Genomic DNA, 22,663 nt, shown 5'->3' with positions numbered 1-22,663 from the left:
CTGTTCTTCATGTATTTTGTCTTTGGTTTTTTAATTGAGTCATCTGGGAGAGTAAATCTAGTCCATCATGGCCAGAAGCAAAAGTCCAAGCAAATTTTTTTTCTTAAATTGCCTTTTTTTGTTTGTTTTTTAAAAAGTTGTGCAGTTATCAGCCCAGAACATGATATGATAGTTTTCACATTAATCTAGCTTAATGGTATCTTGAGAGTAGGGGAAGCTGTAAGTTGTGTGACTGCTTTTCTCTATGGCATTGTGATTCTGATTCTGGAAGCCCTGCTGAACCCTCATCCTTTTTGGAAGAGAGATTTACTAGGCATCATGGTACGTTTGTTTAAGGATAGTTCCTTAAGAGAATGCATTTGTTAAAAAAATTTTTGGTGAGGACAAAAACTGACATTGTTGAGAATTAATTTCTAACATCTCTATTTCCTGTAGGAAGTAGAAGCACTATTTAAAGGAGATAATTTACCGAAATTTATAAACTGTGAATTTGCATATAATGATAATTGGTTTATTACATTTGAAACAGAAGCTGATGCACAACAGGTAAGTTCTTTCCACCATCACCCTATGAATTGCATAGTTTACCAGTTTTTACTATTAGTGCATGTTGGGACTAAACTTGGGCATTGAGATTACTTGTGATGGTAAGTTTGAATATAATCTGCAGAGGAAATCAAGTTGTAGAAACTTAAATGAGTGTATTTGTATGGACAATTTTTATAGCAATATAAAAAGCATGTGATTTTACTTTCTAAGGACAACAAGCTAAGCAACCTAGGAAAATCAGTTTTGTTCTTCTATCTGGGCAGAGAAGTTTTACTATTTGCAAAGTGTTTGGGGGGAATTTTGAACCTAATCTTCATCTCCCAGCAGACTTCATTGTATTTTGGAAGATGCTTTTAATGGTATTGAGAAGTAAGCTCTGTAAGGAGGCGTGAGGAGTTAGTAGTTTTCCTGCCTTTAAGGGAAGCATCTTATTTGTGAGGAAACTAACACACATATTATAAAGTGTTAAATGGTATAAACAGTATGTGGGGTTCAGAAAAGAAAACACAGAAACCTGAAAGATGGGTTTTAATTGGATGGAGGGGGAAAAGGGGAACGGAAGATAGAGTAACCATTTTTGTGGAGTGGAGTGTGAGCTCTGCCAGCCCATGTGGCGAATGTGGTCGGATGATATTGAATCAGGTGCAGGGCCTTCACAGTTTTATAGGGGTTTAATGTAGAATTAACATGGAGAAGAACGAGATATATCAAGAATGACTTTTGGATGTTATGATCCTAATCCTTTTCCTTCCTGTCTGGTATTTCCTGAACTGCATTCTCCTAATCTGAAATTGGGATTAATACTAGGAACTCAGTATTCATCATTTTCCACCAGGTCAAGGTTCTTAGCCAGTGGTCTTTGGGAGACTTCTGTGGCATCTGTTAATACTTACAAAATTGTGTACAAATCTTGTTTGTGAGAATTTGGGGTACACGTTCCATAGCTCTTATGAGGTTATTTTAAGGGATCTGTGACCCAGGGAGTGTCAAGAATCATTATTCTAGGTTCTGTTCACCATAATTTAATTATATATTTCCCTATTTGAGCTATTGAGTGAACTATTGGTGCCTCTTATTCATAAGGTTAATCGAATGGAATTTTGTACTTAATTTTGCCCTTAGGCTTACAAATACCTTCGAGAAGAAGTCAAAACTTTTCAAGGAAAACCAATTAAGGTAAGCAAGACCATTGGTTATACTTTGTTTATTTGCAAATTGATGTTCTTAAGTATTCTAATAGAAACTTACATATTTTCAAACAGGCACGGATAAAAGCAAAGGCAATAGCTATAAACACATTTTTGCCAAAGAATGGATTTAGACCCCTGGACGTGAGCCTGTATGCCCAGCAGCGCTACGCGACGTCGTTCTACTTCCCTCCCATGTACAGCCCCCAGCAGCAGTTCCCCCTGTACAGCCTGATCACTCCCCAGACGTGGTCAGCAACGCACAGCTATCTTGACCCACCCTTGGTACGTCATTTCTTTACTAGGAATTTATGTTGTAGACACTATGCTAGATAATTTGAAGGATTAAAATCCTCATCTAATAGGAAGCCAGATATGTGTGCAGTCTGACATACTAAAACAGACCTTCAAGTTATGTGGGGGATTTTAAATGTAGCTGAGAACAGAGCTTATGCATAAAGAACTTTGGATTGCTGTGAGCACAATCCTTGCACAGCCCGTCTCCCCTCTTGTCATGCAGCTCTTAGCAAGACGCAGAGGGCGATAAGTGCTGTAGTGTACCTGGTGTCCCCTACACGGAGTACAATGCAAGGGGGATTAACTGAGGAGGAAGAGGTGTTTAATAGGCTTCTGACAGCAAGGCCAAGGAGAAGGCCTGCTGTTTTACCAGCTTTATTTTACTCACTTCTCACCAGCATTAGAGTTGGTCGACATGATTAATTTTTATGGATTTTGGCCTTTGTTAAGGCCTATGGTTGGAATTCATAAGTCTGTACTGGATCTAGACATTGTCTCTTTGTGTGCTGCTATAGATGCTTGAAAGATCAAGTGCATTCTGGGTGGGAATTAGCATGAGTTTGGTGGCATTGGATGCACGAGAGTCAGCAATACACGGATGAGCATGTCCTTGAAGCTGAAGTCTAGTTGAGAAGTGAAGATGGGTTCATGGACTAGAGGTTTGCATGAGGTAGCAATGCAGGTTAGTTGGAATTGGAGAGATTGAAGGGTAGCATACATAGAAGGTTATGGTCAGAAAGCAGAAATTGAGTTAGTAACTTTGAAAAGAGTTCATGTCCAGGGTTTCGCTATGGACTAAGGGAAAGACTGAGTGGTCCTCAGGGTCGGATGGCTGGGAGCCAGGCACCCTGATGTGCAGGGACGTCACCGCTGACAGGCAGAAAAGGAGGGTAGGTGCAGAGCAGAGAGAACTTGAGAAAACAAGTGCTTGTATACATGGAAAGTAAAGATACGGGTCCATGAAACAACTCAGGCTAGAAAAGTCAAACATGCCAAGGAGACACGTGTACAGAATGCCAGAACACTGACAGGTCTTATCAGGGATTGTGTTGTCATCTAGGTTGAGCTTTTCAGGTTAAGTATGAGTTTTTCAGAAGGAATCAAAGAGAAAGAAGTTTCATGAACAGAAGATGGTCGTAGATTCATGGGTGTCTGAGCTGAAGCGTAGACCGGGTGGCAGGGAGTTGGGGAACGAGCTGGAAGTTTCCAGGCCTAACTGCGCAGGTGCTTAGCTGTCCTGAGGCATGTGGGCTTTGGCCTAGTGCTTGTGGGAAGTTGTCTGAGGTTTCTAAGCAGAGAAATGAAACCATACTCCATTTAGAAAATAGCTCCTAAGGCCGTGTGAAGGGCAGGTGGGGACAGGGAGAGATTTTCAGAGGACCCCAATTCCCCCTGAGTCTGGAACCACTGCAGTGTAAGAACCTTTGGTAAAGTTACTTCTGTCTCTTTTGAGTAAGTCCTGATGGTAAGAAAAGTTTCTGGCTTTTTGAAGTAGCACATTCTATAAAAGTGTACCCATAGCTGAATACTTCGTTTTCCCAAAAGCATATCATGAGAGAACCTCAGAGAGACTTGAGTCCGTAGGCTCTGGGTGTTGAAGAATCATCGCTGCACGTGGCTTGCCATGCTCGTCCTTTCAGTTCTTCCTGCAGCAGTTGCTTCTTCCGTTTCTTTAATCATGGTTGATCCTCTTGGGGATCCTTGGGGTTCTGGGTCAGCTTATGGCCTTGACTTATGTTGTATGTTCAGGTTGCGGTGTGTGCCAGACAGCTGGTCCTGCTCTGAGTCTGTGATACTGGGGCTCTCCATCGCAGCCTTTTACTTGCGCTAAAACACGTGCGTCCTTTGTTCTGCAGCTGAAGAGATTGTGCCTATTAATCCCCAACAAGTAATAATAGGACCGCATTAATAATCAACTTTATTTTTTATATATGACCAATTTTATTTTTTATCTTGAGCAAAATTACTGGAATATCAGGGCTCTGTCTGTAAAATGACTTGCTGGAAATGATTAGTCCTCATTGCTCTGCCCGTGATTTACAGCCTCAGATCCAGGTCTGCATTCATGGCTCTTCATGTGTGATGTATTTTCTTTTTCTTTTTTTTTTCTTTTTTTTGAGATAGAGTCTCTCTCTGTCGCCCAGGCTGGAGTGCAGTGGCCGGATCTTGGCTCACTGCAAGCTCTGCCTCCCGGGTTCATGCCATTCTCCTGCCTCAGCCTCTTGAGTAGCTGGGACTACAGGCGCCTGCCACCACACCCGGATAATTTTTTTGTATTTTTAGTAGAGATGGGGTTTCACCATGTTAGCCAGGATGGTCTTGATCTCCTGACCTTTTGATCCGCCCCCCCTTGGCCTCCCAAAGTGCTGGGGTTATAGGCATGAGCCACTGCGCCCGGCCACGTGTGATGTATTTTAAAAAGTCCGATTCTTACAGAGTGAAGAGTTTCTCAAGTAGCAAATTGAAGATTCTAACTTCCCTTTTGTATGATTTTATTTTAGTCCTAAGCTATAATATTCTTTTTCTGTTATATCTTCCAGTTAGCTCTAATTAAGGAGAATTACTTGCTTTTTTCCTTTCCTTTCTCTTTTTCTCCAAACAAGGAGGGCTCTATGCGTATCTCTGTCACTTTAGTGACATTGAGGGTGTGGACTGGAAGGCCCTCAGGAACTAAGTGCCCTGCGTCAGGAGCATAAGGAGCGAAATATCAGTGATGCAGAACGTATTGGAAACCATGGGTCCAGAAGCCAGAGAATTAGAATGAATGATCTTGAGTTTTGTTTGTTTGTTTATTTTTAAAGGAACTGTTTTAACAATAAGTTTTATCTTATTTTTGTATGTGTCTAGATTTTAAAAATAGTTGGCCGATACTTAAAATTCTATGCTCAATATTTTTAACTACTTAAGATCTTTTAGGGGTTCTGTGACCCTTTCTAATTTCTTCTGAATCTTATGTTAGTATATTTGCATGCCATACTTACCTTGTGACTTGGGGAATAATGATGATCTGAAAATACCCTGATCTGCAGAGCAGGACTTGTGTCGGGGTAAAGGTAAAGGCCCTGTCAGGCAGTGGTTGGATGAAGCCGAGTGAGCAGCAGTGGGTATGCAGGTGCTCCTGAGATTGAGAATGTTGATGAGTTGTATTAAAGCCATCAGGAATCAAGAACTGTTGACTTCCTGCCAGTGATGGAGGTCGTATCAGACTGACATGCTAAAGGTTACAACACTTGTTGGAGCCCATGCACTCTTGACCACGTCTTTCCTCTCATGCCTGCTTCCGCATGTGTCAGTTCTCCTCGCTGGATTGTTGTAAGAATTGGCTGAAAGGATGCACAAAAGCTCCAGCCTACTTCTAAACAGCACCCATTGGTGATAAAATTGTAAAATACATGTCTCAGCATGGGTCATGACTCTGACAACATCAAGAAATGCCCTCGGTTTCCACAGATTTGTTGGTATTAATGAAATTGAAGTCTGTTTTATGGTTTATTTACTTGTCTGTTTTCAAATGAATCTAGGTAACTCCATTTCCAAATACTGGATTTATAAATGGGTTTACGTCTCCAACGTTCAAGCCTGCGGCGTCTCCTCTGACTTCTCTCAGACAGTATCCTCCTCGAAGCAGGCAAGTTCCGGGGCGGTCCTAGCAGTTTTGGTCTTTACGCTACTGCCCTTCCGGAGTTGGGATGAGGGAGCTTTGATCACTAGTCCTGCTCCTCGCAGACAGAGCCACCTGAAGCACACAGCTGCATTCTGTAAAGACTAAGCACTACAATCTGGCATGGGTGCCCGCCTCAGATTCTCTGAGAGGAGGCTTTGGGGCAACTTGTACACATCAGGTGTGCCTGATTTTAATTTGGGCCTGGACTGAAAAACAGCTAAGCAGAATTATGGCACATTGTTAATAGATTTGCATTATCCTATATGTTAGGAGTTAACCATTCCAAATCCTATTTTTATATTTTATTAAACAGAGAGCAGATTTCAGCTTAGCTATTCCATGTCAGTATGCATGTTATGTAATGCCTTGATCGTTTTATAGCTCAACACATAAAACCATTTTTATTTACAGGAATCCTAGTAAATCTCATCTGCGGCATGCGATTCCTAGTGCAGAGAGGGGACCTGGGTTATTAGAAAGTCCTTCAATATTTAACTTCACTGCAGATCGATTAATTAATGGTGTCCGGAGTCCACAAACAAGGCAAGCAGGTCAAACTAGAACACGGATTCAAAACCCTTCAGCATATGCCAAGAGAGAGGCTGGGCCTGGGCGTGTGGAGCCAGGCAGTCTCGAATCCTCTCCTGGTTTAGGGAGGGGAAGGTGAGTTGTTGAGCAGTTACTGTGTAACATCATAAACTAATATTTTAAAAATTATTTAATTTAGATATGTTTTGTAATTGTCTTTAAATATGTCACATAAAATCTAATTGAAGGCTATAAACATAAAGGGTTTTATATAATTGCTGAGACTTAAATGGCTTCATCTTTTTTGGAATATGAAATGGTTCAGTGAGAACTGTAGTTGTTTTAGATCATTATTTGTAGAAACATTGGAGCTCAATAGCCATAGACTCCATCCCATGTGCCTGCAGTCTCCTCTTGGCAGCATCCCTGGCTCACCAGGCCCCTCTGCAAGGGCGGTGTCCAGGCTCTGCCCCATGGCTGCTGGCCTGGCGCCCTCCAGCTGGGTGTGCACCAGGCACTGCAGGTGGAGCCTGGAGCGGGTAGCCAGGCAGATCAGCATTGAAGTCTCATCTCATTGGAGGGTTGAGACTAGCCAGGACGGGTCTTAGCTGTGCTTCCTGCCCACCATTTTTGGTTTTGTTTAATATTTTTTTGGCATCAATCCTGGAGTAGGTTTTTGTTTGTTTGTTTGTTTGTTTGTTTGTTTTTAAGACAGGGTCTCACTCCGTTGCCCAGGCTGGGGTACGGTGGCATGATCATGGCTCACTACAGCCTTGAACTTCTGGGTTCAAGCAATCCTATTGCCTCAGCATGCTGAGAAGCTAGGACTTCAAATGCACACCACCATGCCTGGCTAGTTTTTAAATATTTTGTAGAGACAGGATCTCGCTGTGTTGCCCAGGCTGGTCTTGAACTCCTGGCCTAGAGCCATCCTCCTGCCTCAGCCTTCCATAGTGGTGGGATTGCAGGCATGAGCCACCGCACCTGCCCATTGTTGATAAGGCCAGTTGATCTTCTCAGTCCTTGCCTTGATAAGGACCGTCAGGATTTTCCTCTCATAAGTGACAAACAAGTGACTCAAATACCTGAGCTTTTTCAGGGTTTTCTATATACAACGTGTACAGCACCATGCCTGACGTGCAAGCTCCTCTTCCTGCCTGCCACAGTGCACACGCTCTGTGCAGTGAGAATTCAACATGAAGAGGCATCAGAAGCATCTCATTCCTGCCCATAATGATTAAATGAGCACATAGGAGTTCCTGCAGGGATTGTGCAGTGGCATTGGAAGGCACCATGGTCTGGGAGAGCTGGCACTGGGCTGTGTCTCACAGGAAACATGGCATCAGGTTGGCTCAACAGGCCTTGGAGATGCAAAGCCAAAAGGGGCCCACCGTGTCATGGAGAGTCAGTGACTTCAGGGAGCAGTTGCTAGCCCTGGGTCTCAGTTTGGGGTTCTTAAGACCCAGACGCTTGGAGGGAGAAGGGTTGCAGAGCTGGGGCTCAGACTTGGGACAGAGCCCTACTCATCAAGGCCATGTGGCTCCCTCTGAGGGGCATCAATTGTGGGCATGGTGTGGAAGGCAGACTAGATGGACAAGGCCCCCGGCCTCAGCCTCCTGTGCTCTTCAGTGTGCCTTGTTCATACGAGCGTCACAAGGAGTTTCCTGGCAAATGAAAGTGGGGCTTGTTGAATTCCAGCTACCTCACAAAATGTATACAGGTGGCTTTGAAGCTGAGAGTCCAAAGCTTGCTGACGATTGTGGTCTACCCAGGATACCCTTCAACAATACTTGAACTTCCAAATGCAACTGTAACAAGTTTATGCTTTTGCCTGACAGATGCAGATCTTGCACCAATGGAGACCCTCTATCTCCCCACCAAGGGAGGACAACTGTCCTCCCACCTGAGACCTGAGCACTGCGGCAGGGAGTGGTTTAGGAAGCGCGCACCAGCACGGGCACGGTGGGCAGGGAGTGGTTTAGGAAGCGCGCACCAGCACGGGCACGGTGGGCAGGGAGTGGTTTAGGAAGCGCGCACCAGTGGTTTAGGAAGTGGTTTAGGGAGTGGTTTAGGGAGTGGTTTAGGAAGCACGCACCAGTGGTTTAGGGAGTGGTTTAGGAAGTGGTGGGCAGGGAAAGCGCATGCAACTCCTGCAGCCTGTTTCTGCGATGGGTTCTGAAGCCAGAGCTGACCTTCGTAACCTCCTCCTTCCCTCTGTCTTGAGAAAGAGCTTGTGCTGTTTTGCAGGGAGGTGCGCCAGGCCTTGCTTGCCCTGAGAACCTGATCCACAGCAGCCATGCCTCCACCTCCCCTTTTGGGGAGGGTTTGTTTTGTTTCCATTAACTTTCTCTATTGGACCAAAGTGCTAAGGTGTCCTGGAGAACCCCTTACCAGAGTCCAGACACATGTCCCTACCCTTGCATGGCGGCCATGGCAGGGCACAGCCCAGCTGGGTTGAATGGCATGAGGAGCCCCAGGTGGCTGCCTTGGTGGAGCTACTGTTAGGATCAGCTTGGGGAAGCACACCTCTTCAGGGTCTCAGGCCTTCACACCACTGCATTCAGAGTCGCGGGTGTCACAGTGATGTTTCCTCTATGGTGCTGGGACCACCCTGGGTCCCTTGCTACCCCTTGTGAGCTGTAACCCACCATGGCCCTGTCACTGAGCCTTGGCTCGGCCAACCTGCTCTCTGCATGATGGGCACTGACAGCTGACAGTGTTCTACGGCTGCAGGTGGGCTTCTGGGTCTGACATGGGTTACGTGGAGCCCAGTGAGGGTGTGGGGGAGTGTTGGCTGGGCCCACTGATGGTGACTGGGATAGGACCCCATGGCAGGCAGGTCTGTGTCCTGGACACCGCTGTGTTCCAAGGGATGGGTGCCCCTGCGTCCCAGCCGGTAGTGACGAGCAGGCTGCCCTTGGCGGAGGGATGCCCTGTGCCGAGCCCTGCGGGATGTCCTCTGCCCATGTGGCTGCTGTCCCTCTGTCCAGCGCTCAGGGCAATGCCTCTGGGCAAGCAGGTGCTGACACCATCCGTCTCACACCCCTCCCAGGTCCCCAGGGCCAGTTGAGTCCTGTCCCACTGAAGCCTCTCATCTGGTTTCATCCCTAGCTCTGCTCATGAGCCATTGTAGCCCCACCTTTCCACTACTTCTGAATCCTGGCTCAGCGGAGTGGGAGTTCAGCTCCCTGGGTTTTGGGAGCACCCCCTATTAGGGAGTGGTGCTGAGCCAGGTGTGTACTGGGGTGGCTGTCCATCATGCAGGCCCAGGACCCTCTCTCCCTGTGAGGCCACAGGCATGGATCCAGGACAAGGAGCACCAAGCCCCCTGTTCCTACAGGAGGTTGGGTTGTCAGGACTCATGCCCCACCTGTGGCTCAGTACTCATCCATGTCCCATAGTCTGGCCTGCAGTCTCCGCAAGGCACCAGTAGAAAGCCAGGAGCTATTTCCAGAAAGTTTTCTGTAGGAGATAATAGGGATTTGCTCCAGAATCCTAAAGGTTTGTGCCGTCCTTGCCCTAGAGGGGTTGGCCCAAGGTTCCACAGAGTTTTCCACTGTTAGGCCATCTTAGGCAAGACTAGTTTTTGGTTTTCTGTAAATGAAGGAATTAGTCAAGACTATTTCTTAACTCCTTTCCAGGTTATGTAATACAAGGCCCTTGGGGGAGTCTTTGCATTCCATTAAATTATCCATTGAGATGAATGTGTGTCATGTGACTTGTTAGACCACATAAGCCTGTCCAGGGAAATGGGAATGTCTTGGCCATCCTAGTGTCCTAGGTCTCCACTTGAAGTCACCACTTAATCAGTGTCTGTCCTGTGGTTATCAACTGCGTGTGTGGCGTGGCCTTGCTGCCTGCATGGGGAGGTCCAGAATGTGGTTCCTGAGGCTGGGAGGCGAGGGCAGGAAGTCTTTGGGGCACAGAGGTCCTTGTGTGGTTTTCGTGGGAAGGGGTCAGCCATTGAGGCAGTAGTGGAGGAAGCTGAGAGGGCAGAGGAGGGGATGGGACGCGGTATTTGGGGTCTTTTAAATCTGATGTAAAGCAAATCTGCGCCAGGAAAATTCTCACCACCATTTTAAACAACTCATTCATGGAGCTCAGTCTCAGATTTTATGTGTCTTGTCATTTCCACCCAGTGGATGTTCAGTACTCATGTCTTAACAGACATCCCAAGGAGGCACCAGGGAGTTGGTTTCAGTCAGTGTTTTCTTCTGTTCTTTATCACTTGCCTGGACTTCCACGTTAGTCCCTTGCTGTCAACTTTGTGTTGTTCTGCTTACGCTTCCTGAAGTTGGGATTTTAGAATTGAAAGTCATCTTTGAAAGGTTTCAAAGTGATAAAGACTGAATTGATGTGTACTTTGATTATGTGAGTGCAAACGTGCTCAATAATAAATTCTCCAAGTGGGAAAAAAATAACAGTCTTTCACTTTCCACTCCTCTAGGAAGAATTCCTTTGGCTACCGGAAGAAAAGGGAGGAGAAGTTTACAGTGAGTACATAAAGCATATACCTCTTCACAAGACATTTAAATTAATTTATACCAAACCTGAGATTTAATTAAATGGATTAAGGTTAAGACACAAGAATGAGCATTTCAAAAGACTTGTAACGTGAAATCCACTAAGTAATAACTGACACCCTGGCTGGCCTAGGAGGAAGCAACTGTAGAGGTTTTGGAAATAGCGATGTGCTGCAGGGACTCCACAGTGCACAGGCGTGTTGTGCTGTGGCACAGGCATGGCCAGGAACTTGCTGTCGCATGCACTGCAGCCTACACACGGGTGTGCACGTGAGCTCTTCTGTGTGGCAGCTGTACCGGAGAGTCTGAAATGACTGGAGCCATTCATTTCAATGAGCAGAGTAAGCATCTTCCACGGAGCAATTTGTTTGTCGGTGTTTTCCTTCAAAACTTTCGAATACTCTCCCGCTGTGTAGAAAGCATTATCTCCTTCTGCTATAACTTACTGGCAGGACAGACCCAAATATAAGTGATAGGTTTTTGTGGCGGTAAGTACATGAGACATGGTGATTTTTGCTTGGGTTGATTAATCAGAGTTTCTCCTGTGGAAAATGTTTGTGCTGGTCTTTAGTGGAGGATGGCATGGACTTCTCCACAGCCAGGGGTGGGATGGCACGGTGGCAGTTAGCAGTACCCACAAAGATGGGAGGGATGACACGGTGGCAGTTAGCAGTACCCACGAACCAGTGGTGGGACGGTACGGTGGCAGTGTTAGCAGTACCCACGAAGATGGGAGGGATGGCACGGTGGCAGTTAGCAGTACCCACGAACCAGTAGTGGGACAGCAAGGTGGCAGTTAGCAGTACCCACGAACCAGTAGTGGGACAGCAAGGTGGCAGTTAGCAGTACCCACGAAGATGGGAGGGATGCCTCCATGGGCTTGCAGATGTGGAATTCCATACAAGGAATGCTGGAGGAGACCTGGACAAATCCTGGTCCAGCCCCTCAAGCCATCACACAGGTGCTTTCTCATCACAAAAGATACAATCTCTGTTTAGAACTCAGAAATTGTGCCTTTCATGAGGTCGGCTTAGTCTAGTTTTTGTTTAACTAGTTGGTAAGGCAGTTTTTACCAGTTAATTGCAATTGGAATTAGTGAATTCCTGTGACCATTTGGACTAACAAGTCAAGCATCTAAACACAGGGCACTGTTGTGCCCGCCGTGATGTTTTCCCACAGCCATTTCTCTTCCGTTATGTTTTGCCTTGCATTCCTGATGCATGTGTTCATGACTGTGACCTGCTTTGAAGCTTCGGCTTGTGGCCCAGTGTTGTATTGATTACAGAGCATACGCCCATCGTCTTATGTACGTGCTCTCAGGACCTCAGAAAGGTCCAGACGCTTTTTCTGTAAAAGTGTGTGAGCCTCGGGCCTAACCACGCCCATGGGACCTGAGCAGTACTCAGACCTCACCCAGAGGTGCTCAGATCCTAGAGGATTTTAACACTGCCTTCCAAGTCAAGTCCCATCTGTGGCTGATGTCATTTTGTAACTCCCACATCTGGGCAGTTGTTGCCTGCCTCTTTTGCTTCTACGAGTTGAGATTTAAATACATTTTTGGGGAAGGCTGTCTCTCTAATAATGCTTATCTTCTGAAAAGCTGTGTTCACCTCAGAAACGTGCAGATGTTTAAAACCGCTTTGCCATCATAGTGGCCATGTGTAACTTAGAGCTTTGCAGGATCATTTTGAGCATCATATTCACAATACTGGGTTACAGAGAGCATACAACAGCCAGCTGCTCAGTAGGTAACAAGCTTACTGCCAAGGACACCTAACTGGGAAAAGCTAAGCTAAAATTAGGCACCTGTCGCGTGGAGCAGAGAAGCAAGCAGAATGCCCAACACAGACTGGACTGGGGTTTGTGTCAGCCTGAATTCATTTTCATCCTATGACCTGCTTTCACTTCTGACATATTTTCTCTAGAATCTACTGATGCAGGGATTCACCTTCCTGTGTATAAACTTTGGAGAAACATTGGCACTTTCCAGTTAGGTGGATCCCATGAGATCTTTGCTTCCTGGTCAGAGTAGCCCATTGTTTCAGCTAAAAATAGTTGTATTCTTTAGTTAATATAAATTCATTTCTAAACTAAATGTAAACTCATTTCCCCTTTCTGTGCCATGTGTCCTTCAGCTGAGGAACTGCGTACTCGCAAAATGACTGCTAGCTTGTTAAAGCGGGTTGATAGATCATTTTCCAATAAAAGGTATTACTGCCTTTCTTCTGAGATTTGGGCTTACAAAGTACACTCACTTCTTATTATACTGAGTTTGCTTTCTTGGAAGTCAAAGAATCTGATTAGAATTTGTTGTCAAATCCTGTGTTTTTAATTATTTAAAAATATAAACTTTCATTAAGTTTATTTTCAGAGAATTCGAGCCCCCTCCCCTTTTGTTAAACCACTTTTTTGATGCACGTGTGTAAAATTTCTTACACAGGTTGTGGGAGAGAGTGTCATATTTTGTTTTTAACAATTATCTTGTGACTCACATTAAAAACTATGCTGTAGTAACAACACTTGTCTGAAAGTGAGAAAGTTTAATGTCTAGACTCAGGCTGCCCTGCTTTCCATCTGGTGGGCTGGAGTCACTCCAGAGTGTCTCCCTTGCCTTCAGCTGCCCCTGCTGTTCGTGAGTGCTGGCAGCCATGGGTGGATAGCTCTTTGGATGTCACCTTAGCCTCACTGTGTCCTTTGTGACACATCTCTTGGGCAGCAGCATCCTTGAGATTTCAATTTTACAGCTCTGCTCTAGATGGTTGAAGTTGCTTGGGAGAACCTTCAATTGAGTGAGGAAGCCCTTGTCTGGGTTGAATGATCTGCTTGTTTCTACAGATATTTTCCAGACAGGTGTGGAAATGATAAGCTGCTTGGCCTTCTCTCTCCATACCGTGACCCTGGGGTGTCATTCTGTTGCAGAGCAGCCAGACACAGTCTCCAACGCCACCAAAGCCTCCGTCGCCAAGCTTCGAGCTGGGGCTGTCCAGCTTCCCTCCATTACCTGGAGCTGCCGGCAATTTGAAGACAGAGGACTTGTTTGAAAACAGGCTATCTAGCTTGATAATAGGACCATCCAAAGAAAGGGTAAGGGATATATTGCATGTCTAATAGTTGCCAACAGTGTCTAGGTACGGGTTCCGTGTCAGGCGCTTTGCTGAGCTCTTTATACATGTTTGTTTTTAATACTCAAGAGAGGCTTGGAGGCCACGTGATTGCAGAGGTCACACAGATTTGGAGTAAGGCCAGCCTTGAACCCAGGGCTGGGCCTTCTCCTTAACATTGCTGTCTGATGAAGTCAGAGGTAGAAACGTGTGCCATGATGTGCCGTACACACCCTTTCTCTCACCCAGAAACTTAGATTGCATTGTCATTGTTGTAGTTCAGACCTGCCTTTATTTTACAAAACAACAGAATGAAATAGAAACATCTGAATTGTATTGGAAATGATTAAAATGTGTAGTAATCTACATGAGACAAGGAGCAAGAAGCCTGGGAGAACCTCACTGTAGTGTCGGTAGCTTCTGGTGAGGTCTGGGCTGCCCCACGAGGTGCCGCCTCCACTGCAGTGAACATCATCCCAGGAGTCATCCCAAGCTGCAGATGACAGAGGACACTCAGCCCAGCACTCTGGCCTCTAATGTGCTTAGGAGGTGGAAGTGGGACTTGGCCGGCTGCCACACCTGGCGTTGAAGGCTCTGGGAAGTACAGAGGAAGTTTTCTGCCCAGTTACCTACTGTGCATAGGAAGAGCCCAGGAAGAACCTGCTGAGCACTCCTGGTTGCCGGTGTCCCCTGTGCCAGGGGCCCTTTCCCCAGCTGTGCCCCAGAGTTACCACATGTCTGTTCCACGCCACATGACCGTGCTGCTTGCTACCCCACCCAGGTCTGCAGAGTCAGTGTCTCTTCCACCCTGGGCTTTAGGGAAGGCCCCGCAGTAGATAGAACCATTCCTCACTTCCTAGGGCAGAATTTAAGGTGGATTTTGATGCAGTATCTTTACACTGAAAGCCAGGTGACGTGTCTAGTCCTTTTCATATTGGTAGATGGTCATGCTCCTGTTTGGAGATTGAGTACATTCCAGGATTGTCACATTAGCCTTAAATTTCCACACCGTCATTTCTAAGGTATTAGTGCCTTGAGAAGAAATGCAGTTTAAAGATCATGAATTCTAGTTTTCCAACTGTAGCCTACTCGCGTTGGTATTGAGTGGAGGAGAAGAGGCAGGTCTCCAACCCTGCTTCAGAAACAGCAGCTCCTGCTGTGCCCAGTTTGAGTCTTGTGTAAGGTTTCTCTTGAAGAAAGAATTGCTTCTTTGAAAAGCCTGACCCTGAGCCTTATGCCACCACCCAGGTGTAGTGGGCTCCATTGCTGCTTCTTGGGAGCTTCTTGAGTCAACAGCGTGGCCCTTGGGTTTCAAAGTGGGGTGGAGGCTCCAGAAATGATGGGGTTCAGCCCTTCCCCTGTTGACATGGAGCTCGTGATGGTCACTCTGACTTGCTTCATGACCTGCAGTTGTGGATCTGCATTTCATTTGCATTGGGACTGCACATATCCTGAATTAATTAATTAATTTGTTTATTTAAGATAGAGTCTTGCTCTGTCACCCAGGCTGGAATGCAGTGGCACGACCTTGGCTCCCTGCAACCTCCGCCTCCCGGGTTCCAGTGATTCTCCTGCCTCGGCCTACTGAGTGGCTGGGACTACAGGCATGCACCACCACACCCGGCTAATTTTTGTATTATTAGTAGAGATGGGGTTTCACCATGTTGGCCAGGCTGGTCTCAAACCCCTGACCTCAGGTGATTCATCCACCTCAGCCTCCCAAAATGCTGGGATTATAGGCGTGAGCCACCGCGCCCGGCCCCTACCCTGAATTTAAAATGAGCTTTTACAAAAGGAGTCCTTTGCCCTCCTGTTTCCACCAAGCTGGATTCCTGCTGGTCGAGCACAGGAATCGCAGCGGATTCTGGTTCTCCAGCTGGAAGGGCTCTAGGTCTGTCGTCAGCCTTCATCTAAGGGCAGAAGTGTAAAGAGCACCTGCCCTCCTGCCTTTTTTAAGTTGCATGACAAGTGTATCATCACATGCCATATGTATAAGATCAAGCACACATGAAATAGCCCCTGCACAGGGGTCGCTGGCTGGAGTAAGGAGGGAGTAAGTTTCACTCTGTCCTTTGCTTCCTGGCCTTGGGCAAATTAACTTAGAGGTATTGGGCCTCAGTTTCCTCACCTGTTGAGATGGGGGCATTCGCACACCTGCTTCCTGGGGTTGTGAATTCAGGGAGGGCTGGGAGCTCACATTTATATGGGTGTGGAGGCGCCGATTGTTTTTTCTCAGCTGTGTGAATGAGTTGTGTTGAACTGTGTTAGGATTCGACACTCAGCAGATATGCATGTGGTGTTGTGCCGTGCCGTGCTGGGCCCAAAGTGCCAGGTGGGTGAGATGTGTTTGATGCCTGTTCAGTTAAGAAATAAGCTTGTAGATCATCATTGCGGGAGAGGAGATAAGGGCCTGTGATGTAAGAACAGTGGGGCATTTGCCGAGAAAGAGAAGGGTGGGCGATCTGTGGGGCAGAGGATAGTCCTGGGCTCTGTGACATTTTTGCTGGAGAAGACCCTCTTCCCCTATGTCCTTGTGCCGCTCTCCCAAGGCTGTTCACGGGTGGGGTGAACGGGCACTGGTACCAGCTCCGCTTAGTGCCGGCAGGACTCTGATGAACACTCTTGACCCTGTTTCAGACCCTCAGTGCAGACGCAAGCGTGAACACCCTTCCTGTAGTGGTCTCCAGAGAGCCCTCGGTGCCAGCTTCTTGTGCTGTATCAGCAACGTACGAGCGATCCCCCTCCCCAGCTCATTTACCCGAGTGAGTATTGGTGTTCTTCCAGCGCCTTGGTGTTGACTGACTTGAATGGCCTGTGATGTTGCATGAGATTCAAATATTGGGTGGCATTTTTACAGTGATCCCAAGGTGGCGGAGAAACAGAAGGAAACCCACAGTGTGGACAGACTTCCTCCCGCCCTCACTGCGACCGCATGTAAATCGGTGCAGGTGAACGGAGCCGCCACGGTACGTACCTCGTGCCTGCCTTCCTGCACGACAGCCGCGAGGCTCTGGTGTGAACAGACGCTGCGCACTCCTGCACCTGCTCGTTTTTTAATCACATCTAATTTGGTGGGTTTTTATTTGCGTCTGTCTGTGTTGTGTTTTCTGTACAAAATACCTTTAATATTTGCTAATAATTTTCCACTAACTACTCTAGTTCTTTCTCAGACCACCATGTAGTCCTTTTATTTCAGTGTTGGTCAATAGAGGTTTCTTGAGTAGTAACAAGACCCCAGCTCCTGTTTCTCCATAGACTTTAGGATCATTTCAGCATTTTGCGCGTGTGTGTATGTTTGCGTGCATGCGCGCGCATCGTGTGTCTGATGAAGAGACAGGAAGAGCAAGATGGTGGCCCCACCAGCCTCCAACCCCTGTGGGCCCAGCAGGCCTGAACCCCAGCGACTTCCTTTCTGCTGTTTTCCCTACTGGGTGAACTGTGGCCTGTCTTATTCTGAGTTGTGGCCTCTGTAGTTTGATCTTGGGTGAGCTTTTTCCTTGAATTTGGGAGTTTAATCCCTTACTGTCCCCTGGGCTGAGTCTAAAAAAGGATTTTTTATAGGTTAAAATTAATAATTTTAATAATAAATAATAATAATAATAAAAGAGGCCAGGTGCTGTGGCTCACACCTGTAATCCCAGCACTTTGGGAGGCCGAGGTAGGCGGATCATGCGGTCAGGAGATCCAGACAGTCCTGAACAACATGGTGAAACCCTGTCTCTACTGAAAATACAAAAAATTAGCTGGGTTTGGTGGTGGGCACCTGTAGTCCCAGCTACTCAGGAGGCTGAGGCAGAATCACTTGAACCCAGAAGGCAGAGGTTGCAGTGAGCTGAGATTGCACCGCTGCACTCCAGCCTGTGCGACAGAGTGAGACTGTGTCTCAAAAAAAAAAAAAAAAAAAGTTATTAAGGGAAATATTTTACTTTTCTGTTATTTAGTCTTTATGCTTCCACTTATCTGAAAACCCTATTACACATTTCTTGAACATTTTAGCTGTCTTCATCATTCTTAGATATTTCCAGTCCTTTGTAGTTTGAAATGTGCAAAACAATTTTATTTAAAGACTGTTTTTGGAGTTTGCCTTTCAGGGTTGAGTACCGTGTGAGGGTCCATTGCCCACCGTGGGCACCTGGGACACCCTTCTGTTGTCCTGAGCTGGCGGAGCCAGTGTGGGCAGCATCCGGACTCTTCCTAGGCTTCCGCATTGCCCAAGCAGGCATAGGGCTGGGTAGGGATGGTGTTGAGTCAGCACTCTTCTTCGTCATGCCTTTTCTAATTTTATCCATTACTACAGTAGCACAGAGGGAGTGTTCTGCTGCAGGGGAAACTAAATCATTAGATTTTATGAACTTTTTAAAAGTTAAAAACACTAGTGAAGATGGAAACTTAGTTACAGTTGAAAACTCTTTTATCTTAAGTGAACTTGATTTCCTGTCTTGTCCCTAGAGACACCATTTCACACAGGTAACCCAGGATTGTCTGTTTCCAGGAATTGCGAAAGCCCAGCTACGCAGAGATTTGTCAGAGAACGAGTAAAGAGCCTCCTTCTTCCCCATTGCAACCCCAAAAAGAACAAAAGCCAAACACTGTTGGTTGTGGGAAGGAGGAAAAGAAGCTGGCAGAGCCCGCAGAGAGATACCGGGAGCCCCCAGCCCTCAAGTCCACACCTGGAGCCCCCAGAGACCAGAGGCGGCCGGCAGGGGGCCGGCCCTCGCCCTTGGCCATGGGGAAGCGTCTCAGCCGAGAGCAGAGCACTCCCCCCAAGTCTCCTCAGTGAAAACCGTACGTCTGGGAGGGGTCGCAGAGCGCTGTGTTAACCACAAACGAGACACTCTTCCCACTCAGTGCGAGGGCAAGCCGCTGGTTAGGAGCTTGCAGTGTCTGAGGCCTGTGGGATCCTCAAGTTGGTTTTCTTCTGTGAGTTGGATTCTCCCCCTCTTGAAAAAAAATCGATTTTTCAGGATTTAATTAATACAAACCTTATTTTAGGTTGGTGCTTAACTGGAGGTGATGCATAAGTCTGATTTTCTTTTCCAAGATAGAAAAAGCATTTATCCTAACAAATTGGTATTTTTTATTAAGCCTCCATGTGGCTCTGAATGCAAGCTATATATAGTGAGTTTTTCTAAATTAAGGGAACTCTGCTTTTTTTTTTTTTTTTTTTTTAAGTAACTGGTCTGTAAGTGCATATCTCTAGAATGTCCCCGCAGACGAATGAGGGCCAGTGGCCTTGGCAGAGGCAGGTGTGGCCTCGTAGAGGCAGTGCTGGCCGCGCCAGGGCATCAGTGCTGATGTGGGAGCTGTGCTTCCACCTAAGCCGTTGGTAGGGGACTGTGGCATTTAAGAATGTAGAGAGCGCATCCTTTTTGATCTCCTGGGCAGAGTGAACCTGCAGGGGCCACCCCAGAAACCTTGGTTCTGATGCACTGCAAGCAAGTAACCAGCTTCTCACTCCAGTTTCAAGTGGCTATTATGTAATATAAATTCAAAGCACATTGTGAATAGAACCTACATGAAAACATACACTTTGTTGCCCACTGACATGTTACCAGAAGTTGTACCATGATGTTGTTTTGACCCCTGTGAGCTGATGGCCCTGGCCCTGCTCTGTGCACATTTCTGTCCGTGGTCCCCAGCACTCTGGTTGGAGAGAGTCCACATCTTCAGCTCCGTGTGGACATCTCCCTGTACCTCTGCATCAGCACATGGATTTAAGAGTTATGTAATCGTGAGAGAACGGTGTTTGTGGTTTTTCCCCCTCTTTGGCTGGTGGAGGATAAAGTTCCTGCTCTTTTACCTCCAAGACGAGGGCCTCATTGATTCACTTCCAGAAGTGCTGCACTTCTGAAGAACAAGGATGCACTAAAGTTAGCAAGTTTATAATAAAGTTAAATATAAATTATTTTGTTTTAAAATGCCTCAAATTTTTCTTTATTCTAAGCAGCAAACATTAAAATAAGAATATTTCCTGCTAAATGTAACCATACACTTTATTCCACAAAATGTTATTTAACAAGACTGAGGGTTTTTTTTAAGAAAAAATTATTTCCATCCAATATTTAAAGACTTGAATTTTATTTAAACTTGAAAATGACTTTGCCTTAACTTTTGTATAAGACAGCTTAGAGTCCATGGAGCCCGGCCCTGGGTTGGCGTGAGTGGGTCAGAGTTACTCAGTTACTGCGTGGATCTCCTGTCGCTAGTTTTACTGAGTAAGCATACTGTAGTACAAGAGCTAGCAGTAGTTTTTGTAATATACCTTAAAGATCTTCAACAGTTGATCTTTTTTCAGAATGTTGGAAAATCCTGTAAATGCAAATAGTCAATACTGTATTAAATACGTGCACTTGGAGTGTGCTTCGCTTGTACAGTTGTAAATAATCAGAACATATGAAAAAGGTACCCTACAGAGAAAATTCTGATACAGATTATTGATATATTATAAATGTTGCTGTTGAGCAGGATGTAGATAAACTAAATGTTGTGGTTTGAATATTATTTTGATTTGTTGAGATTTTCTTTTTTCTCTTACATCGGTGTGTTGAACTGATTCTGCCTCTTTGCTGCAAAAGGGAATTGGAAAGTCTTATTAAAAGCCTCCAGATGTTTTCGTACTCTTTTAAAATGTATGTAAATGCATACTAATCATATCTAATGTGAAAGAGTTTTAAAGTATATAGAGAGCAAAAACTGGCAGGATTGTAAGTGAAGGTGACTAGTAATCTAATTAAAATCACCTGCAGCTAAGCATGATTGACCCTGCCAGAGGAAAACATGCCTGTTTGACCATTTCCTTTAAAGCAGTTGCCATTATTCAAATACAGAGAAATAGCCACAGGGCTAGTGTTTTTCAAATGCATTTTAAAGAACATGGGGATTTTTTTTTTGTAGTTGTCAGTTCACTGACCAAAAAAAAAAAAAAAAAAAAAATCAGAAATAATTGATCTGTGAAACCCAAACTCTCAATACTCAGAAAGCTGGGAGGCAACCTTGAGGCCTGGGCCTACGAGGTGCATCTTCGCTACGGAAGGGCCACGGCGCCATCAGCCATTCCCAAAACACAAGGCCTGCCCGTCCGCCAGTGAGTCCTTGGTTTTTAATAATGAGAAGTCCTTTCCCCCAAGGTGTGAGCATTGCAGCGCAGTGTGTGTGTGTGGTTAGAGCCAGCTTAGTCCTTCACTTTGTCGACCGAAGTGGGAGCTCAACAGCTGCATGAGGAGGGCAGCGCGTGCGTTAGCCAGTCGCCACTGGAGGGCTCTGCTGCCCTCCGGCCAGTACACTGTAGCCCCTGCCTAGCCAGCAGCAGTCTTCTGCAGCAAGAGCTGAGACCTTGCTCGGAGGTGATTTTTATAGCATCCTTTTTAATTAAAGGTGAAATACAGATTGCTGTATAATGTCTGAAAAAACCTGATACTACTTCAAGAGTTCCCGCTCAGAAGAAAATGAGAGTTATCATCATAGGAAGCTGTGGCGGTCCATGCCAACTGTGCTGTGTCACATACCGCGATGAGAGTGGCTTTCATACATTTTTTTTTTAAGTTAACACCCTCCTTTACCCCCAGCAGTATCTCAGGTTATAGAATCAGAGATGCAGCAGTGACAAATGGCATTTTAACTTGTAAAATCGTGTGATGATGCTTATCATTTTGAAATAGAAGAATAAAAACCTGGTCCCGTTTCACCAGACATGAATTTCAAGTGGAGTCGTCGTTCTCTGAGAGTGAGTGTCTTGACATTTTCACCCAGGCCCTCCTGTCATCACATCACCGGCTGTCACTGGCGGGTGGCCGTAAACGTCCTGCGTTGCTGTATTAGGATCTCTGCAGTTCAGGCTTCAAAACCAGTTCAGTGTATCCGGGCGACGGGTAGTGGTGGTGCATGCCTGTCTGTGTGCCCCGCTGGCGAGCTGTAGTTGCGGCTTGCGTGCCTCGCGGCCCACTACAGGGCTGCAGACAATCGAGGCGAGGGCGCTGGCCGCCAGCAGCTCACAGCGCGGGGGTCATGTGGTCGCTCCTCGAGGGTTTCGTTTTTGTTCTGCTTCATTAAGACTGGAATCAAGCTTACATGTAAACTATTGGTAATTTAAGTTTCCTTTTGTGTCATTCAGTGTAAAACTGTCTAATTTGAAAAAAAATGTAGGTTATGAAAATAAAGATTTAGGCACTGTTAAATTTTTCTTTTGATTTTTTTTAAATTAAAATTTCTTCAATAATGCATCTTTTCTAAACATAGTTTTTTGTCTGTTCCCATAAGTGCATGAGAAAGAAACACGGGCCTCATATATGATTGGATCCTAAAGCCTTCTCACCTACGTGGGGGCTGGCTGTGGCACACGGGGCTCACCCTTTGTGTTTTAGTGGTTCAGAGTGAGCATTAACATCAGGTGCTCATGCGGAGACAGCCATTACTGTGACTGCCAAGATTTACTGCAAAAATACATGTTCCTGTATCAGGACTTTGATTTTGTTAAAATGGCACTCTCTCCAAAGCTGTGTCCATGAAGCTGTTTGGAGCTAACGTTGGGTCTTCATGGTGATGGACTCATCCTTAGGCAGCAGTGATGTCTGCACTAGGAAGAGGCTGGCGGGAGGCGGGGCCCCTCCTGTGCCAGGCACCGAGTGGACGGGGGACTGATTAACATGTTGCTGCCTTCCTCCTCTGTGCGTTGCCTTTTCATGTCTTCCCATTTTTACTATCTTTTTCTGATGGAATTAATATTCTTGATCTGTTAAGGCTATTAATCCTTTGTCATATATGTTACAAATATTTTCTTTCAATCTACCATTTGTCTTAACTCTTTATTTAGAATAG

At 45.9% G+C, this 22,663-nt stretch overlaps 1 protein-coding gene across 7 annotated transcripts in view; it reads left to right on the top strand.

Annotated features, from left to right (window-relative positions):
- The window catches only part of LARP4B (La ribonucleoprotein 4B), a 122,267-nt gene extending 100,244 nt beyond the window's left edge, over positions 1-22,023 (top strand). For 4 of the 7 annotated variants that reach the window (XM_034929854.4, XM_034929855.3, XM_008953086.3 and 1 more), the window contains 10 exons: positions 436-546; positions 1,672-1,725; positions 1,812-2,021; positions 5,555-5,661; positions 6,109-6,360; positions 10,673-10,718; positions 13,668-13,832; positions 16,487-16,611; positions 16,707-16,920; positions 18,342-22,023. In XM_034929854.4, coding sequence (XP_034785745.1) covers positions 436-546; positions 1,672-1,725; positions 1,812-2,021; positions 5,555-5,661; positions 6,109-6,360; positions 10,673-10,718; positions 13,668-13,832; positions 16,487-16,611; positions 16,707-16,920; positions 18,342-18,629 — 1,572 coding nt within the window. In that variant the 3' untranslated portion in view covers positions 18,630-22,023. Of the gene's footprint in view, positions 1-435; positions 547-1,671; positions 1,726-1,811; positions 2,022-5,554; positions 5,662-6,108; positions 6,361-10,672; positions 10,719-13,667; positions 13,833-16,486; positions 16,612-16,706; positions 16,921-18,298 lie in introns of all 7 variants that reach the window. The other 3 variants (XM_034929857.4, XM_063607225.1, XM_034929858.3) reach the window with 3 other exon arrangements.
- The last annotated feature ends 640 nt before the right edge of the window (positions 22,024-22,663 follow it).

The sequence above is a fragment of the Pan paniscus genome, chromosome 8, assembly GCF_029289425.2.
Source record: "Pan paniscus chromosome 8, NHGRI_mPanPan1-v2.0_pri, whole genome shotgun sequence".
Classification (NCBI taxonomy): domain Eukaryota; kingdom Metazoa; phylum Chordata; class Mammalia; order Primates; family Hominidae; genus Pan; species Pan paniscus.
This window is presented reverse-complemented; position numbering and strand designations above follow the sequence as displayed.